This window comes from Bidens hawaiensis, unplaced genomic scaffold, assembly GCF_021521415.1.
Source record: "Bidens hawaiensis isolate Kalapana, Puna unplaced genomic scaffold, B.hawaiensis_p1.1 tig00020589_1, whole genome shotgun sequence".
In the NCBI taxonomy this organism is placed as follows: domain Eukaryota; kingdom Viridiplantae; phylum Streptophyta; class Magnoliopsida; order Asterales; family Asteraceae; genus Bidens; species Bidens hawaiensis.
The window spans coordinates 162174-184630 of NW_027493151.1; the positions used below are offsets into that span (position 1 = coordinate 162174).

The 22457-nt window shown below is 34.1% G+C and overlaps 1 protein-coding gene across 1 annotated transcript; it reads right to left on the reverse strand.

Annotated features, from left to right (window-relative positions):
• Positions 1-721: 721 nt before the first annotated feature.
• LOC143561171 (uncharacterized) lies at positions 722-3572 on the reverse strand. Its single transcript, XM_077049297.1, has 4 exons — positions 3491-3572; positions 3134-3199; positions 2594-2664; positions 722-1475 (listed from the first exon to the last, which is right to left on the reverse strand). Exon 4 carries the CDS (start codon positions 1473-1475, stop codon positions 867-869), a length of 609 nt encoding a protein of 202 aa, XP_076905412.1. The 5' UTR covers positions 2594-2664; positions 3134-3199; positions 3491-3572; the 3' UTR covers positions 722-866.
• Between the last annotated feature and the right edge of the window lie 18885 nt (positions 3573-22457).

Consider the following 22457-nt stretch of genomic DNA (forward strand, 5'->3'; position numbering starts at 1 on the left):
CATGTTTACACCAACGACTTATATGCTCCCACACAAATGTTGCGATTAAACAACCTGTGGTAATATGGTCAGTGGACTCATCACCTGACTCGCATAAAGGGCACCGAATATTCTCGACCGTGATATCCCTTCTTTCAAGGGCCACCTTCATTGGAATTCTATTCATTTCCGCCCTCCACGCATGAATATTGCATTTTGTCAGGACCCATTCACTCCAACTCGTAATATAATTTTTGCTAGTAAATAATAATTAAAATTAAGAGAATTATATAGTTAGCTCTCTAACTAAATACAAAACATGAAAAAGTGAAACATGTGGCAACACATAATGGTGTATTTGTCCATTTATATTGTCCTGTGTTGGCATACAAGTGAGTGGCCAGTGTCACATACTCACATGTTTATTGTTTTAAGATTAACAAGTATAAGTGTAACATATTATATTTAGATATTAATAATTATGCTTTAGAAGGTTAATCAATAATCTATTTGTATGCCTTTCCAATGTTTGCATTATTCCTTTTTTTTCCTATAAAAATCATCACTGGCTGTTTTTGGCTAAAGTATACATCTCCATTTATAAGATTTGATTTAAGATTTGTAAGTATACCTAACAATTTATTTTTGGATAAACATTTATGTTTTTAAAATGTGAACTACTACACTATTACAATTGATTCCAAAACCATTAAAAAAAAGTTGTAACCTAAAACTTTTCATCTAAAATCAAGCTCATTATTCAGTCAACATTTTCATATCAGTTAGCTTCTATCACCATGAGCTAAACAAATCCGAACCCAACCGTATCCACTTGCATTATCTGTACAAAAAAACAGACCGAACCCACAAGTAAAATACGCCCCCAATCAAGATTTTTCCACCAACCAGTTTCTTCCATTACCCACACGGGTTTTAATCACGCTTCGACCTTGACCTTGACTTTCAACACGAGTATTGTTGACCATCACACTTTGACTTTGAATTTGAACACGAGTCTTGTTGACCGCCTTATTCGACTCTTTCCCAATATACTTGTCCTGAACATGCTGTGGAATTCCATTCTCATCAGAAAAACTAATGTTTGACTTACTAACAGTCAACGACCCGTCTCGCAAAAGGGTATTTTTGTCATTTTCTTCTTTTGAAGATCCCGAGGCGTGAAACTCAACCGCCTCGATTTCTTTCGAGTATCGTGGGATCTCGCCCTCTTCAGCGGGGTTTGTCACGTCATCTAAAGTCAAACCCGAGTGAGGGTTTAGGGTTGACTTTGATAAACCCGCGCTCCCCTTTCGGCCCATGAAGTTGGAAATACGGTCGTTGCTGAGGTGGCTCGTGGGCCCCCCACTGCCAGCTGGCTGTGTGATTTGGTAGACTAACCAAAGGCTGAAGGCTGCAAACAATGCAAATTGAAGCAAGTGCTTAATCATGAATCCCTTGGGCCTGTTGCTTCTTGGAGTTGTTGATTGGTAGTTCATCTGAGGGCAAATAAGTAATTTTGGTTAGATTTTTTTTTTAAAAAAAAAAAAGAAAAACAAATGTAACTAATAAAATCAACTGATAGCAATTTATTAACCACTTGGGCTAGCTCAAGTGGCCAGCCAAATGATAGGTAAGAGCTTGATGCCGGTTGGCCTCTCAAGTTCGAATCTTGATGGCGACACGAGTTTTCTATTAGAGTGTCCCTTTCCAGAGAGCTTGCTCTTGTGGGCGGACAACTCCTGTCAAGTGGCAGGGGGCTCGAAATTTTCTAGTGGAACACCTAGCCAAAACTCGGATGCCAAGCGTGGGCCCGGTTAAGACAACATAGTCTTGGCCCGAGTGGGGCGGTTGGGGCTCTCTCCGAGAGCTGTGGCTGATTATTCAACCACTATGAAAGTCACCGTTCAAAAAAAAATACTAATAGCAATTTATTGATAATTTCCAAAAATACAAATAATTAATAACAATAGTAATACAAGTTGTTGTGAAGTTACGCAGTCACGGTCTGGTTTGGCCGGTTCTAGTGATATAATTCTAGCCGAACCCCTAAATGTTGTTTCAGGTTAAGGATTTAGGATTTTGTCGATTTTATCTTTTTTTTAACTTTTTAAAAGAAAATCATAAAGATGGTTTATGATTATAATACGTATACATAACTACATATTCTAAAAATAAAAACAAAGATACATATTAATTAAGGTGTTATAAAACCATTAAACCGTGAAAACCGAACAATTTAAAAATCTTCCAAAAGAGCCAACTTGCTTCAGTGGACTATTGAGTTCGATTCAATTCGTTTCAATCGGTTAAAAACAGTTTAACACCCTGTAAAATCTCAAGAAACTTGAAAACAAAATGACCAAAATACCCTCACAAATGATTTTATTGAATCTTGAACGCAATTTACGTAAAAACTTTGCAAATTTACAACAAATTGATTCGGTAAACAGCAAACCACTGGCGCAAACAGGAACAATCAACAACCAAGAATCAAATTAACCCAAATTTCTATATTAATCAGCTGATGATCAAACCTAATCCTTAAACAGAGTAATATTCAATAAATAGTTTCTAAAAAAGTATGAAAAAAAGATAAAAGTTAACAAAGCTTTACCTTTGCAATACAAATCGAATCGAATTTGATCACACAATTTCTTGCTGAAACAGAGCTTCTTCCCCAAAACCCTAAAAAGAGTAAAATTAAATCATCAAAATTCAACCAAAACCGAGTTAAATTAATACATAACCATTCAAAATAATCAATAATTATAAACAAATCATTTAAAAAAACTAAGAAAAAGTGAAATTTAAACAAATCCCAACAAAATAATCCAATAATAAATTAATAATAAAAACCAAAACAGAGTAAAGTTAAATCATCAAAATTTGACAAAAAACCCATCAAAATAATCGAATAATTATAACAAGTCAATACAAAAACTAAGAAAAATTGAAATTTAAACAAAACCCAACAAAAGAATCCAAAACTAATAAAAACCCAAAACAGAGTAAAAGTTAAATTATATCACATACCAGTTAAAATTGAAGCAAAACCCATCATAATAATCTAATAATAATAATAATAATAATAATAATAATAATAAAAATTGAACCTCAAAAAGTATAAAAAAGTGAAATTTAAAGAAAACTTTACCTTTGGAATACGAATCGAATCTGATCAAAAAGTTTCTTGATGACACAGAGTATCTTCCACAAAACCCTAAACAGAGTAAAATTGAATCATCAAAATTCAACACAAACCCAGTAAAATTGAAGCAAAACCCATCAAAATAATATAAAAAATTATAACAAATCAATCACAAAATGTATGAAAAAATGAAATTGAAACAAAACCCAACAAAAGAATCCAAAATAATAAAAACCCAAAACAGAGTAAAGCCAAATCATCACATACCCATTAAAATTAAAACAAAACCCATCAAAAGAATCGAATAATAATAATATTTGAACCTAAAAAAGTATAAAAAAAGTAAAAATTAAGAAACTTTACCTTTGGAATACGAATCGAATCTGATCAAAACAGTTTCTTGAAGAAACAGAGTATCTTGTTCTTCCACAAAATCCAAAATCAATTATAAAATCTTGAAATTTATTTGAGAAATTTGATTGAATCAATGGAGAATTATTATGAAGAAAATGGTAGCTGGGGAGGTCAGAGTTAGCGGTTAAGAGTGAAATGACGAAAATGCCCCTGGGTGGAGGTTGGGGTAAGTGGTGTGAATATGGAAAGGATTGGAGGGTATTTTGGGGATTTTGGAAAAGAAAGTGACTTAATAGTGCCGGCGGTGAAGGCTAAAAAGAAGGCTCGTGTAGACTTTTTGAGTATTTTCTTTTTTTATACGTTAGCATGTTTTGACTAAGTAATTTATAATTTGTAAGTTGTATTTTTATTATTATTGTTTGAAAAAAATATTATATATTTTTAATATAAATAGAATATATTATTGCACGCATTTGCATTTTAGATAGAAAATGATAGATTGGTGAAACTAGTGTAAATTTACTTTTATGTAATTGTTTATATGGTTTTGAGTTGCTTTTTGATTTGTGGAGGCAGCATGCTGTTAGGGTTATTTATGTTAGGGTTGTTGCTTTATAAAAATGTATAGTTTGAAAAAAAATTGAAAATGATAAAAAAAAAAGTTTAAGAAACTATTGTATTTAAGTACCGATTTAACAATAATTAACATTATTTTGAAGTGGGTTTTGTTGATGTGTATAATGAATGGTAAATTGTCAGGCGGAGAGTCTTATAAACGGCCATAATAGACATACATAATACATTATTATTCTTCTACTTATGATTTAATGTTTGTTACAATTAATATAAGTGTGTATATATACGTGTGTGTAATGTAAATGTGATTGTTACGTATGAATGAAATGAGTTTTTTCTCTATTTATCGATCGTTTCTTTACAATTATACATGACATGTAAAATGAGAGTTTTTAAGGAAGAACGAGTTAAGCAAAACAAACATTACAATTGGAAAAGAAGTATAAATGTTAGTATAGTTATTACATTTCTCTAGTTAAATCTAATTTTATTTTATTGTATTTTTTGAAAGGTTAGAGCTAATTTTATAGTTATAGCTAAAATATAGCATTAATATATAAACCGTAATTAAAAAACCAAATTAAAGAAAGTGGTTCAGGCGTGGCCGAATAATACGGTTGGGAGTTCAACAGTTAATTTTTTTGTATTTATTAAACTACCCTTACGTGGGGTTTGACTTTTGACATTTGTAGTTTGGTTGTGATGTAAATAGTGTAAGGTTAGAGGGTAAAACTGGAAATATGGCACAATAGTAGGGGTGTGCATGGATCGGTTTAGGGCGGTTTTGAGTCAAACCCATAATCATAACCGATATGTCGGTTAATGAATAACCATAACCAACCCGTTAGAGCGGTTTTGGTTAATCGGTTTTGTAGGTTAGCGCGAGTCGGTTATGGGTCGGTTAACCGTAACCAAAACAATGTAATTGGGCCTAAAAGTTTGGTACCAATTATTACAAAAACGTTATTACATAATCTGAAAAGTATATAATCTATATTATTAATACCAAACATTTAAAAAAAGAATGACATTATCAAATCCAACAATAAAATTCAACTTAATTTTATAATAAATGTTGAACCAAAAACATCAAAATGTATAATCCAACAACATGTTTGGTGGAAGTTAATCCCAAACATATTGTTAGTTAAATAGATGTGTCGGTTCGGTTATGGCGACTGTGACATTCGTTAATTTCGGGTCTCGTTTGTATTCGTTTATCATGTAAACCGACCCATTTTGTAAACCAAAGCTTATGATATAATCAAAATGATGGATTTTATGTTACAATATTGTTTTACACTTGTTGGGTCTTGAAAACATTCTTTTTGGTCCTTAAAACTCCTTAAAATGACTTAAACCAAACTTTGGGGACTATTATTGTCATTTACCAAAAACTTGTTTGACCATTTCAACCATCCCATGCATCTTTACTCTATTTGTATGAACCATACTCTTACCATATAAAAGCAAGGCTCCATACACCATTTTAGTTGTTCATCTTCTGCAAAATCTCTCTCAAATCCAAGTATTCATCTTCAACATTTTGTTACTTTGATTTCTTAAGGTCAACTAACTATAGTCTTTCATTTTAACCTGTTCATCTAATATTACTAACACTTGAATATGGTGGTACACATATATATAATACACACCCATTGTTTTCTTTATTTGTTACTTCACCAACTCCGGTTGGTTAAGTTTCGAATGTCATAAGGTAAGGCTTCATGGAGGACTTCGTGTTCTTGATATATATTTACAGACACATAACTTATTATACATATCACTTATGACTAACTTCTAACCCTTTTTAGTTTGTTAATCTTATTTACAAGTTCCATGGTATGGGTTTGTATAAGACTAACCTCGGTTTAACCGAAACTGGTCCAAATCAGAAACCAAACTTTTGTTTACTAGTTTTGTTAAAATAGTTGTTTAAACATGTTTATTGCTAGATTTGAGTTTCAAAAATCATTTTTACAAGTTCTTTGATATTAAGCATATGGAATCCATCTATGAACTCGTTGGGAGATGGAAACCGAACTAAACCGAAACTTTTGCTTAAAAGACTTATAGTTAACTTTTTAGTTGTAAAATTTAAGTTTTCTTCATTTATAAACCAATATACAAGTTCTATGATATTTGGGCATGTAGAAACCATCTATGAACTATTTGTGAGATGGAGACCGAACCAAACCGAACTATACCGACTTTTACTCGCTTAAGACACACAAGTGTGTTTTTAGCTATCAAGACTTGTATATTTCTTTAAAAATAGTTTACAAACTGATTTTAATTATTTTCTTAAGTACTTGGAATTGTTGGATCCAACTTGATCTCATCACATAGTTTGGACCGACAAAATCGAACACTCGCTTAACGTGCGTTGTTAGTTTTAAACAATAGATCTACATACTTGGTTAAGTGTTAGTATATTTTAATGAGTTATCTCATAACAATTAATATGTTGGAAAGTTGACTTTGGGTTTGACCATTTGTCAATACCCGAATCGACAACCCGAACACTCGTTAAAAACCCGTTTTAGTATCTTTGTCTCAAAGGAACTTGCATTTTAGCATTTTTCCCACCTTATTACTTAACATTGATTAAGTAAATATTAAGGTTAGATACTTTAACCCGGTTTCGAGCAAACTTACATTTTTAAAGGATTGTTATTATAAATTCTTAAATAGTTACATTTTAAACCTTGAACTTTAATTGTTTACTTTTTGCAACAATTATTTTATTTAAAGATCTTCAAGACAACCATTCTAAATCCAAGATTTTATTGTCATTTAGGCCTTTCTCGTTAAACTTCATCCATCCGGTTATTCATATTTTACCGATCAAGTTTTATACTTGAATGTGAGTAACTTCATACCCCGTTTTCTATCTTTTGTTTTGGGGTGACATTTCATACTTATTCAAATCAAATGCTTTATACTTGAGTCTTAAACCACAAACGTTCAGTTGGTAGAGCAGAGGACTGAAAATCCTCGTGTCACCAGTTCAAATCTGGTTCCTGACACACTCGATTTGGTGTTCTATGCTTATATGCCTATGTGTTTATCGCTTTCGGTTGGTGGAATCTATAAATCCTAGACTACTTGGCATCCCCTTGTAGCAAGGTGTCGTTAACATAATGCAATTAACGATATTCTATTAAATCCTAGACTACTTGGCAATCCCTTGTAGCCAGGTGGCGCTAACGTAATTCTATTAGCGATTGTCAATTTATCCAAGTTTATAGCTATTATTTATGGTTTTGTATACTAGTTTTGTGGCTTTTCATACTATATATCTATTGTTCAAACTTATGAATTGCTCACCAACCTTTGTGTTGACAACTTTATTTTATGAAATGTTACAGGTTTGCATCTAGGTTGATTATGGAGTTCGGTGAAGAAAATGACACAAATACCGTTAGGATATTAGCAAAAATGAACAATATTTTATTTGCTATATTTTGCTATATTTTGTTGTATTTGACTTATGAATATTTGGTTATGTGACATTTTCGATGTTGTGAAATGATATGAGTTTGTTAAATATTGTCGCTTTAAATAGTGTCATGCGCTTATGGGCAATCGTTACGCCTCGGCATGTTCTGCCGCCTTTGGTCGGGGTGTGACAGCGGTTTTGGACTTATCTTTAACCAAAACCGACCCGTATTTGACGGTTTTTAAAATATCATTAAAACGACCCGCCGGTTATATCGGTCAACAGTTCAAATCGGTTCGATTATATCGGTTATGGTTTGGTTTAACAGTTATAACGGTTAAGTTACTCACCCCTACTAAACAATGCCTTTGGCCAAGGCTTAAAAGTGGGGTTGTATTTGTTGACTTTTTTAAATAAGTATATTGAAAATGTAAAAAGTCAAGTAAAGTTGCTTGCATTTGATGGGTTTAATATTAACTTTAAGTTTTAACCACAAGATAGAAAAACAGGAATTAATCAACAAAATTTTATCAAAACTAACAACATGCTAGAACCACAAGCGAAATCATACAACAATAACATCGAATTACAACCGAAATCTATACCAATCCTTTCATGTTAACCTTTTTCTTTTTATCTATACTTGATCCAAAGGTAATTTAGAGATTTAATCTCTTCGTATATGCTTTGAATATGAACCAGGGCCTCATTGTGGACCAGATCGTTTCGTTTCTTTCGAAGACACCACATTGTAACTAGGCAAATCGCGTGGAAAGCTTTAGTTTTATCCTTTTGAGCCGACATGTACCTATGAAGCTCCACCAAATCTTAAACACTAGCTGTAGAAAATATAATTAACGGAAATTGAATTTTCTAGATTTGAAACAAAAAGCAAGGGTGAAATTGGCGATTGATGGAGACGAGAACACTAGTTTCTTTTATGATTTAATTAGCATTAAAGGCGAAAAAAAGTCAAATAAATGGACTATCGGTGAACGGGGTGTGAATGAACAACCCGAATTCAGTCAAAGCATAAATGCTCGACTTTTTTCAAAAGAAACATGAAGAGCTTATGTGATCAAGACCAAAGTTCATAAGAAAGGGTTTCAAGAGGCCATCTTATTATGCGCATTTTCTAAACAAGAAATAAAAGAGGTGATGTGTTCATGTGCGAGCGACCCACTTCTCATATCGTATTATCCACTTTTTAACCTTATAGGATGTACTGACAAGATGAATGCAAAGGTACTTGCGAATAAAGTAAGAAATGTAATCGGGTTAGTGGTGTTCAAGCCACCTTTAATATGAGAGAATCTTAACACAATTTCAAACTCTAAATTTGTAAACATGATACAGTTACTCACTACAACACATTAGGACATATAACAACGAATGTAAGTTACCAAGATCATCCAATGATACAAGAGTTGTTAGTAGTACCAGGATGCGGTCAACGTCAAGTCAAATTAAAAGGAGAGTTTGTTTTAGAAAGTTTTAATTTAAAAATCATAAACAAAGAAAGCAAAAATAGATGTTTGAATACAATCACAAGAGAGAATCACTTGGGTTTGATTTCCCTCTTTATGACAAGATTAACCCTTTGATTGTGGATTTCTAAAGGATCACTATATGAAAATACAAATGGAGCCGTTACACAACCATCCAATTTTCCCACCTTTAACACACACACACACAAGTGTAAGTGATAAATGATAATATCTCCTAAAAGTAGCAACAAGAATCCTCAATTTTAAGAGAGAAATAACCAACATATGAGTGCTTATATTAATGGAATCTATACCAGCATACTAGAATCTACAAGTACTTATTCCTTAATAGATTCTATAAATAATCCTAAGTTCCAAAAAGAACATTTGCATTTTGACCTTTTGTGTGACATGTTTTATTGTACCAGTGAAATCCATACAAGTGTTCCTGTTATTGCAATACTTACATTTAGATTTGTATTGCTACAGAGAATTTATATGGGTAACAGTCTTTTTAGTTCTTATTTCATGATCATAAAATTATGGGTAAGTTTATATTCCGTTTTCGGTTTTTAATTTATATAATTTGGTTTTTCTTGCAGAAAAAAGTCGGTAAAAGCCAAAGACCCATCTACCGAAAAAATCAAAAAAAGAAATAGATTCAAGCAAACCTAAAAAGCCACCATATGCAAAAATTTGACATTTGAATCTGCGTTATTATGGTAATATACTAGGCATGACACGCATGTGGAATAACATGTCACTAAAAATAATCAACTTAAACATCAATTTAAACAAACATATATTTCTTTAACTATTAAAACTTGATAGATTTACATTGTCACTAAACACATCACCATACCAACCAAAAATAAATAGATTTACATTGTCTTAATATTAAAACTTTCAAATTACAAGAAGTTAATTTGAGCATAACAACCATTACACATCAACAAAATAATTCATAATGTTCTTTGCTGTTAAACCACATCAACATCTAAAACTTCAACCAAAAGAAAATCACTTTTCCTAATACACCTGAAAATTGTTACAACACAATAGCAAATTATATAAAGTATAAACCACATAAAACAACATGTATAATAATTAGTAACATATAAACATTACTAAATGTGTTATATAGAACCAATAAATCTTAACTTCCAAATTATAGTTATTAGAAAGTGTAAAGAGGTATCGGTCATCTACTACTTGTATTAAATCTAACAACAATATCTAAAGAATTTATATTGAAAATATATATTTAGAATGTTTTACTATGTTTAAGGTTAATCAAAATCAGTTAACAAAGACAATAATAAGTTGCTTAATTTAAAAATGAAATAATAATAAGAATAATATATAAAATATTAAACTCTCTCATTAATTATCGTTTTTATAGTCAAACATTATAATATATTTGAATTTCAAATTAGTGAAAAATAAAAGATTAGTGTAAAATAAAAGATTAACATTTGTAGAAACTTTTAAAATATATTATATTTGGAAAATAAAAGATTGATCATAAAACAAAGTATATTTAGAATCTATGATTATATATACTATTATATAATTTTATGTAATATTATATAATTTCAGATCATGAATAAACACCTTAACAATCGTTTCTCATATAACAATATCTAGATAATTAGAGACTGTTAATAATATAATCGTAAGAAATTCATAATTAGTTTAATTGAGATAAATAATAAATAATAAAATATGTTGATTTTGAAAACGAAAAGGTGGCCCGATACGTTTACCAGTTATGGGCAAACCGGTCAGTTTTAAACAATTAGAAATCCAAGGCTAGCTTTCTAGATTTACCAATGTCAGACTTTAAAAACTTTGAAATCAAAAGGCTTATGCATTATTCCAAGCAGTACCATTTAAGCCACACAAAGTTGCCCATATTTCTAAAATAATAAATATAAGAAAAACATGTAATAAAAAACCATGTGTCTAATTAGTACTTGCAGTTGACGTCGAATTGTTGCACATATTTTAAGTTTGAAGTTGCCCATTGCCTAGTAATAGAAAACTGTAAATGAGTTCAACCAAATTCTCAAAATTAATGATATCATCATATAACATATCCAAAGATGTGAGCAAAGATTTTGGTCGATGGAAAAACTTTGCTTTATGAGACTTACTAAACAAATATAAGAATAAACCAAATAAAGTGTAAATAATATAGTACATATATATATAGACTTACTTGAAGATTATTCATAAAGAATTCAATTGCAGCATTTGTTTCACAAAGTCCATTCTGCACGAAAAACCCAAAAATAACATAAAGATAATAAAATTTTGAAATGCAATTAAGTTCCAAACAAAAAATATAAATCAAGATGGAACTGTTTTTGTTATTATAATCGAATGATACAACACAACATGACTAATAGATATAGAGGGTTATGCGCACCGCAACCTTTGATATGAACTAATGGAGATATTTGTGGCATCCCATCCAAATGGGTTATCTTCACCAACTCCGCGTGCCTACTACATAACAAAAAAATGGGTCATTTGGTTATTTACATTACATACATTGCAGAGGGTAGGTTATGGGGTCGATGATGGAAATGGTGTGAAGAATTGCCTACTCATCTTGTATGTTATATATTGATTGGACAATAATTTATTTTTGTTAAATTTCGTAACATTGTTATAAATGAAACTTAATATTAGACGTAACAACATGCATAACTCAAGGCAATATATTTATAGATAATAACTGAATATAGATTAGAAATAATTTAGATATAATTGTAAATTTGAAATGATATCAATTAGCATATAATAGGTAACTGAATATTTGACTAAACAATAAGTTTGAATATAATTAAAGCGGTTTATTGTAAATCTTTTTTTTCCTAAAATAAACGATTGATTATATTTAAAATGTATATTTAGAATGTATTATTATATAATAAATTTAATATTTTAATATTTAAGGCTAATCAAAATAGTTTAATATTTAATAATAATACGTTGCTTAATTTATGAATGAAATAATAATAACAATAATAAAGAAACATAATAGTTTCATTAACTATCGTTATTATAGTCAAACATTTAAATATATTTGAATTTCAAATTTTTGTAAAAATGTCAATTATTATTATTATTATTAAATTATTAAATTCTGGAATAATAACGGATTAATTTAATGTAGATTAATATTTTTAGAAACTTCTAGAAAAGATTATGATTGTAAAATCAATATTATACTTTTTTGTTTAATTTTAAAAATCACTATTATGATTTAGTAAATTTACTAAATTTATAATTCAGTAAATATTAATAAAAATTTAGAAACTTTATGATTATATACGGTTATATAATTTTATTTAATATTATATAAAAACATAAATTATTTCCTTAATTATAGTTAATTTAGTCAAACCTTTAAATATAGTCAGTAATAATTTGAATTTGAATTTCAAATTATAGTCAAAAGATCAACTAATAATGGAATCAGTTATGTACATTAATATCTTTATTAAATTCTAGAATAAATTATATGTGGAAGGTGAATATTATAATTTAATATGTATTTTAATTTTAAAAATCAATATTATATTTAGTTTAGTAAATTTAGTATATTTATAATTAGTAAATGTTAATAAAAAATTAGTAATTTTATAATTAATATTTCAGGAATATTAAATTAAAGATTAAAGATCATAACACAATAAAAATTTAAAGAGTACTGAATCAAAATTGGCCGGAAAAATATTAAAAATTGGACGGAAATTATGTTTCTTAATATTTAGTAAAGAAAAAAAATAAAAAATTGGATAGAAAAAAACCATAAAGTAGACAGAATTTTAGAACTGGACAAACAAAACAATAAAAAACTTGCCGGAAAATAATTAAGAATTTGAACGGAAATTCAATTCTGAATATTCACTAAACCAAAAAATAACAATTTCACCGGAAAATCTTATTAAACATAAAAATATGCTTATAACTAAGTGGCCGGAATATATTCATCGGATATTATAACAAAACAAAGTGGTCGGAATATATTCATCGGATCTTACTATACTATAATTAAACCAATATGCGCAAGAATGAATTGTTAATTACCTTTAATATATTCATCGGAGAATAGATCTGCTATAAGAATCATCAATTGAGGAAAAAAAAACTTATAACATCTCCTCTGACAAACGGTGAATTGAACGGAATCCAAACGATTGGAGACCTGTCCACCTATGGAAGTGAAGAATAACATGGTAGCTTAAAAAATTGATGGTGAATAATGTAGAAGTCGGAATATGAGCGCCGGAATTAGAGTTGAATATGAGCGACGGAATTAGGGTTATTATGTTCGTGAAGAGGTTAGAGAGAAAAATGACTGGTTGCATTGGTTGTGGGTTATGGAAAATGGAGCGGGTTATGTATTTTAGGTTTGTGGTTAATATGGCACGTGGCATCATTAGAGAGACTCTTAGAATGGAAATATGATGAGTTGGAGGCCTAGGTGGACAAGCTAGTAGAATGCCATGTGGAAGAATGTATTGCTATAATAGTATTTAATGTCACACCCCAAACCACGGGTTAGGCGTATGACAACTATGTTGGTACCACATTTGTAAATAAATTAGAGTTACGTTCAATTAGCGGAAGTCTTAAAAACATGTGGATTTAACTTATAAATATTTACATACAAAAGACGGGATATAAAAGTTTCCCGTTTAGTGTTTAAAAGATTACTTGTGTCATAATTACAAAACACCATTTAAGTTTATACAAAAAAAATCCGAGCCATCGGATATATAAGTAGCACTTCGACACTTTAAGCGCTAATCTTGGTCACCTGCAAAAATGTAAGAAAACACGTCAGCAACAAATGCTGGTGAATATGCTGACGCTAAAATCTTTTCTTTTACTTTATTACCCCTCGAGAGTACGCCTGCCTCGGCCCATCGTGGCTTAGGAATAACAAAGTTAAAACAACACAATTATAAATTCGAGTCTCTACACTAGGTCACCTCAGCAAACACCGCAGCGTTCGACTTAGTTAAGTACACGTATGTATACACATGGTCGTGCTTCCTATAGGAAAGCGTCCTACGACCAGGCGTGGTGCGATGTGCCCACCGCGTACTATCACATATGTAAGGATCCAGACAAACGTATACTAAAGCCTGAGGGCTAGGCTTATACCCTTTATTTATAACGGTTTTAGGAACACGTAGTCCCTTGTAAATAATTTTCATATAACATGTTTGACTCGTTTAAATAAGTTTGTAAAAGTTTGAGGGCACATTCACATTCACTTTGGGATCGGCTTCAAACACCGTCTGAGGGTCTTTCCCTTTTTATCTCGCACCTATAGTACGAGTATAAACATTTGTTAATCGGATATACAATCCGGCTTAAGACCTTTAGTCTTATTTTATAAACTTTACCTCGATGAACCTTTAGTTCAAAATCTCTTTTACTTTAAAACCTTTAGTTAAAAAGTAATTTATAAAACTTTAGTTTATTTATAAAACCCGACGTTTCTTCCTCTCTAAGAAACGTATTCTTTTTCTTTTATTATTTAAGAATAGTTATTTATTCGTTAAATAATATTTTCATAACAAAGAAGAATATATACTTACACACATATATATTTATCAATTTTCAATGCCTTATCTTTTGTTCATTTCTTTGTTATGTTTCCTTTTCTTTTATCGAGGCATCGAGTATAACCTCGACTTAAGGCTTAAGCCTTTATAAGAATATTTTATTATATTCAATTGTCGTTACGCCTACCTTGTTGGTGTTTAAAAACCCTAGGAACTCGAGCAGCACTCCAACGCCGCTTGGTCTTTCTCGATCAACTCTTTTTCTTGGTACACCTTCCTGGGCACGCCAACGATAACACCAATTTTTCATCACTTGTCGACACGCCTTATGAGACTTGTCACCTTGTTGTCGAGATAATATAAACAACTTCTTGGTCGTATGTGGGTGGAGGGTGGCACGAACTTCGAGGAAACGAACACGTAGATCGAGAAATCGGGGCACTCTTATCGAGACGAATCAAGAGAATGATTATGGGATTGTAGAGAGATGTTAGAGAGAGAGAGAGGAGTGGGCTGAATTGGTGTGCAAATGGCTGGTCCCGACCTTACTGTTTATAGACAAAATCTGGAAGCCCGTCGCGGTACGCGACGGCTTTCTTGGCACCCGTCGCGTAGCGCGACGTACGTCTGATGACTCGCCACGTAGGTCTGCCACGTGGCAGACGCTGCGCCACGTGGAGACACGTGACAACACGTGGCACACGTTGTACCACCGCTTGCCACGTGGCACACGTGTCACAACATGTCAGACCACGTCATCGCAGTACGCGATGGCGTTAGTTCAACAGCGATCGCGTATCGTTGTTGACCCTTCTAGAATCTTTGACCAAGTCCTATCGCGATACGTGATGGACTTGTCTTTTGTCCCGTCGCGTATCGCGATAGGACAAGAAAACATAATTTTTGTTTTTAACCTTCAGGTTTGGATTTTGGCAAATTTAGTCCCTTAAGTTTGTCTTTTTGACTTTTTGAACTCGAATTTTACACGATGTAACATCCTCCCCACCTTGAAATAAATCTCGTCCTCGAGATTGCTTCATTGAAATAGATGGGGATATTTCTTTTTCATTTCCGATTCGAGTTCCCATGTATACTCGGGTCCTCTTCATGAGTCCCATTTGACTTTCACAATTTTCAACGTTCGTCTTTTCAATTTCTTTGTTTTCGAATCTTCTATTTGAATTGGACGTTCTACGAATTTTAAGTTTTCATTAATTTCAACGTCTTTTAATGGCATAGCTAAAGATTCATCAGTCAAACATTTACGCAGATTCGAAATATGGAATACATCGTGTATCCCTTGTATTTCCTCGGGCAGTCGCAATCGGTATGCAACGATACCAATTCGTTTGAGTACTTCGAAAGGTCCAACGAATCGAGGGCTTAATTTTCCTTTCTTACCGAAGCGAACGACGCCTCTCCAGGGCGAGACTTTTAATAACACTTTGTCACCAACATTAAACTCTAACGGCTTACGACGGACATCGGCGTAACTCTTTTGGCGATCACGTGCCGTCTTAAGTCGTTCTCGGATTTGGAGAATCTTGTCAGTGGTTTCTTGGACTATCTCGGGTCCAGATAATTGATTGTCTCCGGTTTCAGACCAGCACACGGGTGTCCTACATTTTTGACCATATAACGCCTCAAATGGTGCGGCTTGAATACTTGTGTGATAGCTATTATTATACGAGAATTCCATTAGTGGTAAGTGGTCATCCCAACTTCCACCTAAATCGATCACACAAGCTTGGAGCATGTCTTCCAACGTTTAGATCGTTCTTTCGCTTTGCCCATCAGTTTGCGGATGATAGGCGGTCCTAAGGTTAAGCTTTGTGCCTAAGGCTTGTTGGAAGCTTTTCCAAAAATGAGATGTAAAACGACTGTCTCGATCAGAAATTATAGATAGCAGTACTCCATGCAAAGCAATGATGTTGTTCACATAAATACGCGCTAGTCTATCCATTGAATACGATTCATTGATGGGTATAAAGTGTGCGGATTTTGTCAATCGATACACAATGACCCAGATTGCATTATGTTGTCGAGTCGTTTTAGGGAGTTTGGTAATGAAATCCATAGTGATTAATTCCCATTTCCATACGGGAAGTTCGGGTTGCTGGAGCAATCCCTAAGGCTTTTGGTGTTCAGCCTTGACTTTCAAACATGTTAAACATTTTGCAACATGCGAAGCGACATCACTTTTCATTCCATTCCACTAGTAGTTCGATTTGAGATTATGATACATTTTGTCACTACCGGGGTGCATCATGTACTTGGGCTTATGGGCTTCGTTCAAAATTTTCTCACGCAAGTCCCAACTATTGGTACCCAAATCCTATTTCCGAGTCTAAGGATACCATCGTCACCCTTGACTAACGAGTCAATGGTGTCGTTACGTTTTTCGTCGGAGATTTGGTTTTCATTGATTGCTTTAATTTGAGAAGATTTGATTTGTTCGAGGAGATCAATTTGAAGTTCTAGACGCAACGCTTGGATTCTTTTGGGCTTCTCATGTTCCTTGCGACTTAAGGCATCAGCCACGATGTTGGCTTTGCCTTCGTGGTAAACAATCTCGCAATCGTAATCATTGAGACTTTCCATCCATCGTCGTTGGCGCATGTTGAGCTCTTTTTGATCGAAAATATGCTTTAAGATTTTATGATCAGTGTACACGGTAAATCTTACTCCATAGAGATAGTGTCTCCATATCTTAAGGGCAAAGATTATGGCCCCTAATTCTAGATCGTGAGTCGTATAGTTCTTCTCGTGTACTTTGAGTTGACGAGAGGCATAAGCGGTTACTTTCTTACGTTGCATTAGTACACATCCCAAGCCGGAGTGAGATGCGTCACTAAATACTACAAAATCCTTAGTACCTTCTGGCAAAGCGAGTATAGGTGCTTGGGTGAGCTTTTGTTTGAGTATATCGAACGCCTCTTGTTGCTTTGTTCCCCATTCACATTTGATGTTCTTGCGAGTTAAGGAGGTCAGGGGAACAACGATTCGGAAGAAGTTTTCAATGAACCTACGGTAATAGCCGGCCAAACCTAAGAAAATTTGAATCTCAGTTGGCGATTTTGGGATCTCACAGTTAGAGATAGCTTCAATCTTAGCGGGATCGACTTGAATACCGTTGACGTTGATGATGTGACCAAGAAATTGTACTTCATGCAACCAGAACTCGCATTTTGAGAATTTAGCATACAACTTCTCGGTTCTAAGAATTTCAAGCAAAGTTCGAAGATGGACTTCATGATCAGCCTTTGACTTATAATAGATAAGTATGTCGTCGATGAATACGATAACAAATTTATCCAAGTAAGGCTTGCAAATGCGACTCATCATGTCCATGAACGCAGCTGGTGCATTAGTAAGTCCAAACGGCATGACCGTGAACTCATAATGTCTTTGGAATATCCTTGGATTGGACTTTGAGTTGGTGATAGCCGGAACGAAGATCAATTTTAGAAAAGAAGCTTGCACCTTGAAGTTGGTCAAAAAGATCATCGATTCGAGGAAGTGGATAACGATTTTTGATTGTGACTTTGTTTAAAGCACGATAATCGATACACATACGCATAGATCCATCCTTCTTTTTGACGAATAAGATTGGTGCTCCCCATGGTGACGAACTCGGTCGAATAAAGCCTTTCTCCAGAAGCTCATCGAGTTGTTTCTTTAACTCCTTCATCTCAGTTGGCGCTAAGCGATACGGAGCTTTGGCGATCAGAGCAGTACCGGGAATCAGATCGATCCTAAACTCTACTTCGCGATCGGGAGGAATTCCGGGAAGTTCATCAGGAAAGACATCGGAAAAGTCGGAGACTATAGGTATGTCCTTTATCTCCTTTGATTTTGATTCTTCAGTGACGTAAGCCATGAATGCTAAGCATCCTTGATTCAAACATTTGTTAGCCCTAATCATGGAAATTATGCTAACTTCGCCAGCGTCCTTGTCCCCTTCAATTCGAATCATTCATTTATCGGGGGCTTGAAGTTCAACGGTTTTGCTATTGCAGATGATACGGGCATGGTTATCGGATAACCAATCCATACCAAGTACAAAATCAAAACCAGCAAGTGCCATTGGTAAAAGTTGGATAGGCAGAATATAACCAGCTAAGTGAATTTTTCCGTTTTCAAGGGCTTCGAAGATCTTAATGATTTCGCCACTAGCAGTCCCGACGCTTAGAGTTTTATTTAACTTTATTAAAGGTTCGTTTAATAGACTACAAAAGCTATAATCTATAAAACTTAAATTGGCACCGGAATCGAATAAAACTCTAGCATAGGTGTCGTTGACTAGAAACGTACCGGTAATGGTTTCCGGTATGTCAACGACCTTCTTTGTGTTGAGTACAAATACTCTCGCGTTTCCCTTCTTGTTCTGGCCACTTCCACCCGCACCACCAGTCGCGGGTTTGTTCTTTGGGGACTCGAAGCTAAAGTGCCCCATCTCTTTACAGTTGTAGCATGTCATCTTCTTTTTCCAACAGTCAGCGGCCGCATGACCCGTACGGTTGCATGACTCACAAACTTTAGGAGGCGGAGCGAAATTACATCGACCCTTGTGATACCTTCTACATGTTTTGCACGGCATAGCATTTGAATTGAATCGATTTTGGGGTTGGTTTACGCCTTTGCCTTTGAAGTTGGCGCTTCCTCCAGTTCTCCCTTGAGCAGTTGTTGTTGCAACCTTCTTATCTTCTTTCTTGTTGCGGACCATACCGCCCATCAGATAACCAGCCAATTCCATCGCGGAGTCGGCGGTTTGTGGTAAGTGTGACCTCACCATATCGCGGATTTCCCGCGGCAGTCCCCAAATGTATCGGGTAACTTTGCTGGATTCAGGATTTACCAGCTGGGGAACCAGACGACAATATTCGTGAAACTTGGTGTTGTATTCACGAAGATTCGTCCCCACGACCTTAAGATTGAGGAATTTAGTTTGGATTTGGTCAGTTTCATGCATGGGACAAAACTTTCCCATCGACATTGCTTTGAATTCATCACAACTCAAATTGTACATCACATCTCTCCCTTTACTCATAATCATTGTATTCAACCACTCAAGCGCTTCTCCTTTGAAGATGAGCGCAGAATATTGGATCTTTTCCTTATTAGAACACTTGCTCGTTATCACAATTGTTTCCATATCCTCAAGCCACCTCACGGTTGTGATGGCTCATTTATCACCATGGAACTCCTTCGGTCCATAGTATCTGAAATCCTTGAATGAGCACCCATTGATTTTGAGTTTCTTAAATTTTTTTCTAACACTCCCATCAGCATTCGACTCATGAACGCTTTCTTCGATACGAGACGGGTTCGGACGAGATTTTCGGGAGAATTAACGGAATGAGGATGTTTTGAGTTTTTTGATTGTGACCTAGTCATAGACTCATCTCTAACCGCATCCTTAATCATCTTTTGTATTTGTTTCATATATTTATCGGAGATCGGTTCATCTTGATTATTTACGGGGTCTTTCCCCTTGTCTTTTATTTCTTTCTTTCCGTGCATTCTCGTTGTTATTACTTTGTTCAGACATTTTTCTTTTTTTTTTCAAAATGTCTTTTTATATATGAAATTTTAACAACGTTTCCTTTATTAAACATATATTTATTACACATTTATATATATATCACAAAAGGATATATATATTACTATACATACACACATATATATATCATTTGATATATATATATATATATATATATATATATATATATATATATATATATATATATATATATATATATATATATATATATATATATATATATATATATATATATATATATATATATATATATGGATCATCCTATCTTTATTTCAAGAACGTTTCAACGTTCTTGTTACACACATATTTCACATAGCATACAAAATTATATTATACACATAACTTTACTTTGCATTCTTTTTCCACCATCTTCAATCTTTCATGAACTTCCTCACCACCTTCGTTAACTTGTTGCATTTATGAAGAAGTGTTTTTCCTATTTTCTTCTTTTTCTCTCCTTCAATGGTCATCTTCTTTTTCCAATCATCAGTTTCGTGCAAGGCGCGGTCCAAGTGTTCTTCATACGACTGTGGAACTTCGCTGGGATATCCATATTGTGGAGGTGGGTCGCGGTAAACCAATGTCACCATTTCATAGTGATTCCTTGGTTCTGGATACGGAATTTCAGTCATGTCGGATGAAAGATAGAAGAAAGCTTAGCAGCTTGGTTTTATTCTCGGATCTCATCAGCTTGTTCTTCTTCTGTTGGGATCACGCATTGGAACGGTGAAAAACTTGATGAAGCTTGGTTCTTGAGTTTTTCAAGATATTGGACGTATGGATCAACAGAACCGTAGCTTGGGTTTTGGGAAGTGAGTGATCCATCTATTGATGTTGATATCTCATTGGAACTATGAGGATGCTCTTCTTCCGGTTCAGATTCTTCCTCAGGATCCTCTTCTTCTTCGGGGTCTTTCTCTTCCTCCTCGGGTTCTTCCTCTTCTTCAGGTCCTTCCTCTTCCATATGCTGAGTGGTTTTATTGTTTATCGGGGGTATATGGAAACTTTCATAGGACATCATTACCCTCATTCTAGGTTTGGGGGACGACCCTCCATTATTATTGGGTTGAGAGTTGACTTCATTGAAAGTGGAGCTTCCGGTATGCCATCGTCGTTGATCGGAGTGGCATTTCATCCAGTCAGAGGATGGGGATCTTGGTTCTTCTTTGATGGGTAAGTTGGAAAGGAAGGCACGGGATGGATGAGGATTTGGTGGTAGGTATCCAGTTGGGTAGTACTGCGGTATCTCCGAGGGTTGGTATATAGGGATCTCAGTTGGATGGTATGTCGGTACTTCAAAGGGATGGTACATTGATATGGTTGGTGAACGGTAACTTGAGTGCCTCGGCGGCTCAATTCCTTGTTTTGGTGGACTATTGGGAATGTCTATTGGATAGTGTTTACTTCCGGGATAGTATACGGGTTTGGTTAAGTTATGTTCCACACCTTGTTTACTTCCGGGATAGTATACAGGTTTGGTTAAGTCATGTTCCACATCTTGGTCAAAGTATGCTTCAGAGTATCCTTCACTCATATTATCCTCGGGGTAAGGTTCGGCGATTCCAGCCTCTTTAGCCTTGCGCACATAATTCTCCATATGGGTCTTGAATGACATTTATCATTGTGGGTGGTTTAGAACGTGGAGGGAAAGAAAAGGTTACCAACCTATCTTATCCCTAAAACAAATAAACAATTATTTCCTATACTTGGATCGAAGATTGGGTATTGTTTTATGATACCCAATTCGCTAAGATCGATGGCTCTGATACCAACACTTGTCACACCCCAAACCACGGCTTAGGCGTATGACAACTATGTTGGTACCACATTTGTAAATAAATCAGAGTTACGTTCAATTAGCGGAAGTCTTATAAACATGTGGATTTAACTTATAAATATTTACATACAAAAGACGGGATATAAAAGTTTCCCGTTTAGTGTGTAAAAGATTACTTGTGTCATAATTACAAAACACCATTTAAGTTTATACAAAACAAAATCCGAGCCATCGGATATATAAGTAGCACTTCGACACTTCAAGCGCTAATCTTGGTCACCTGCAAAAATGTAAGAAAATACGTCAGCAACGAATGCTGGTGAATATGCTGACGCTAAAATATTTTCTTTTACTTTATTACCCCTTGAGACTACGCCTGCCTCGGCCCATCGTGGCTTAGGAATAACAAAGTTAAAACAACACAATTATAAATTCGAGTCTCAACACTAGGTCACCTCAGCAAACACCGCAACGCTCGACTTAGTTAAGTACCCGTATGTATACACATGGTCGTGCTTCCTATAGGAAAACGTCCTACGA

Bases quoted from the DNA above. Each gene is read 5' to 3' on its own strand.
- LOC143561171 (XM_077049297.1), bottom strand. From the start codon at position 1,475: ATGAACTACCAATCAACAACTCCAAGAAGCAACAGGCCCAAGGGATTC.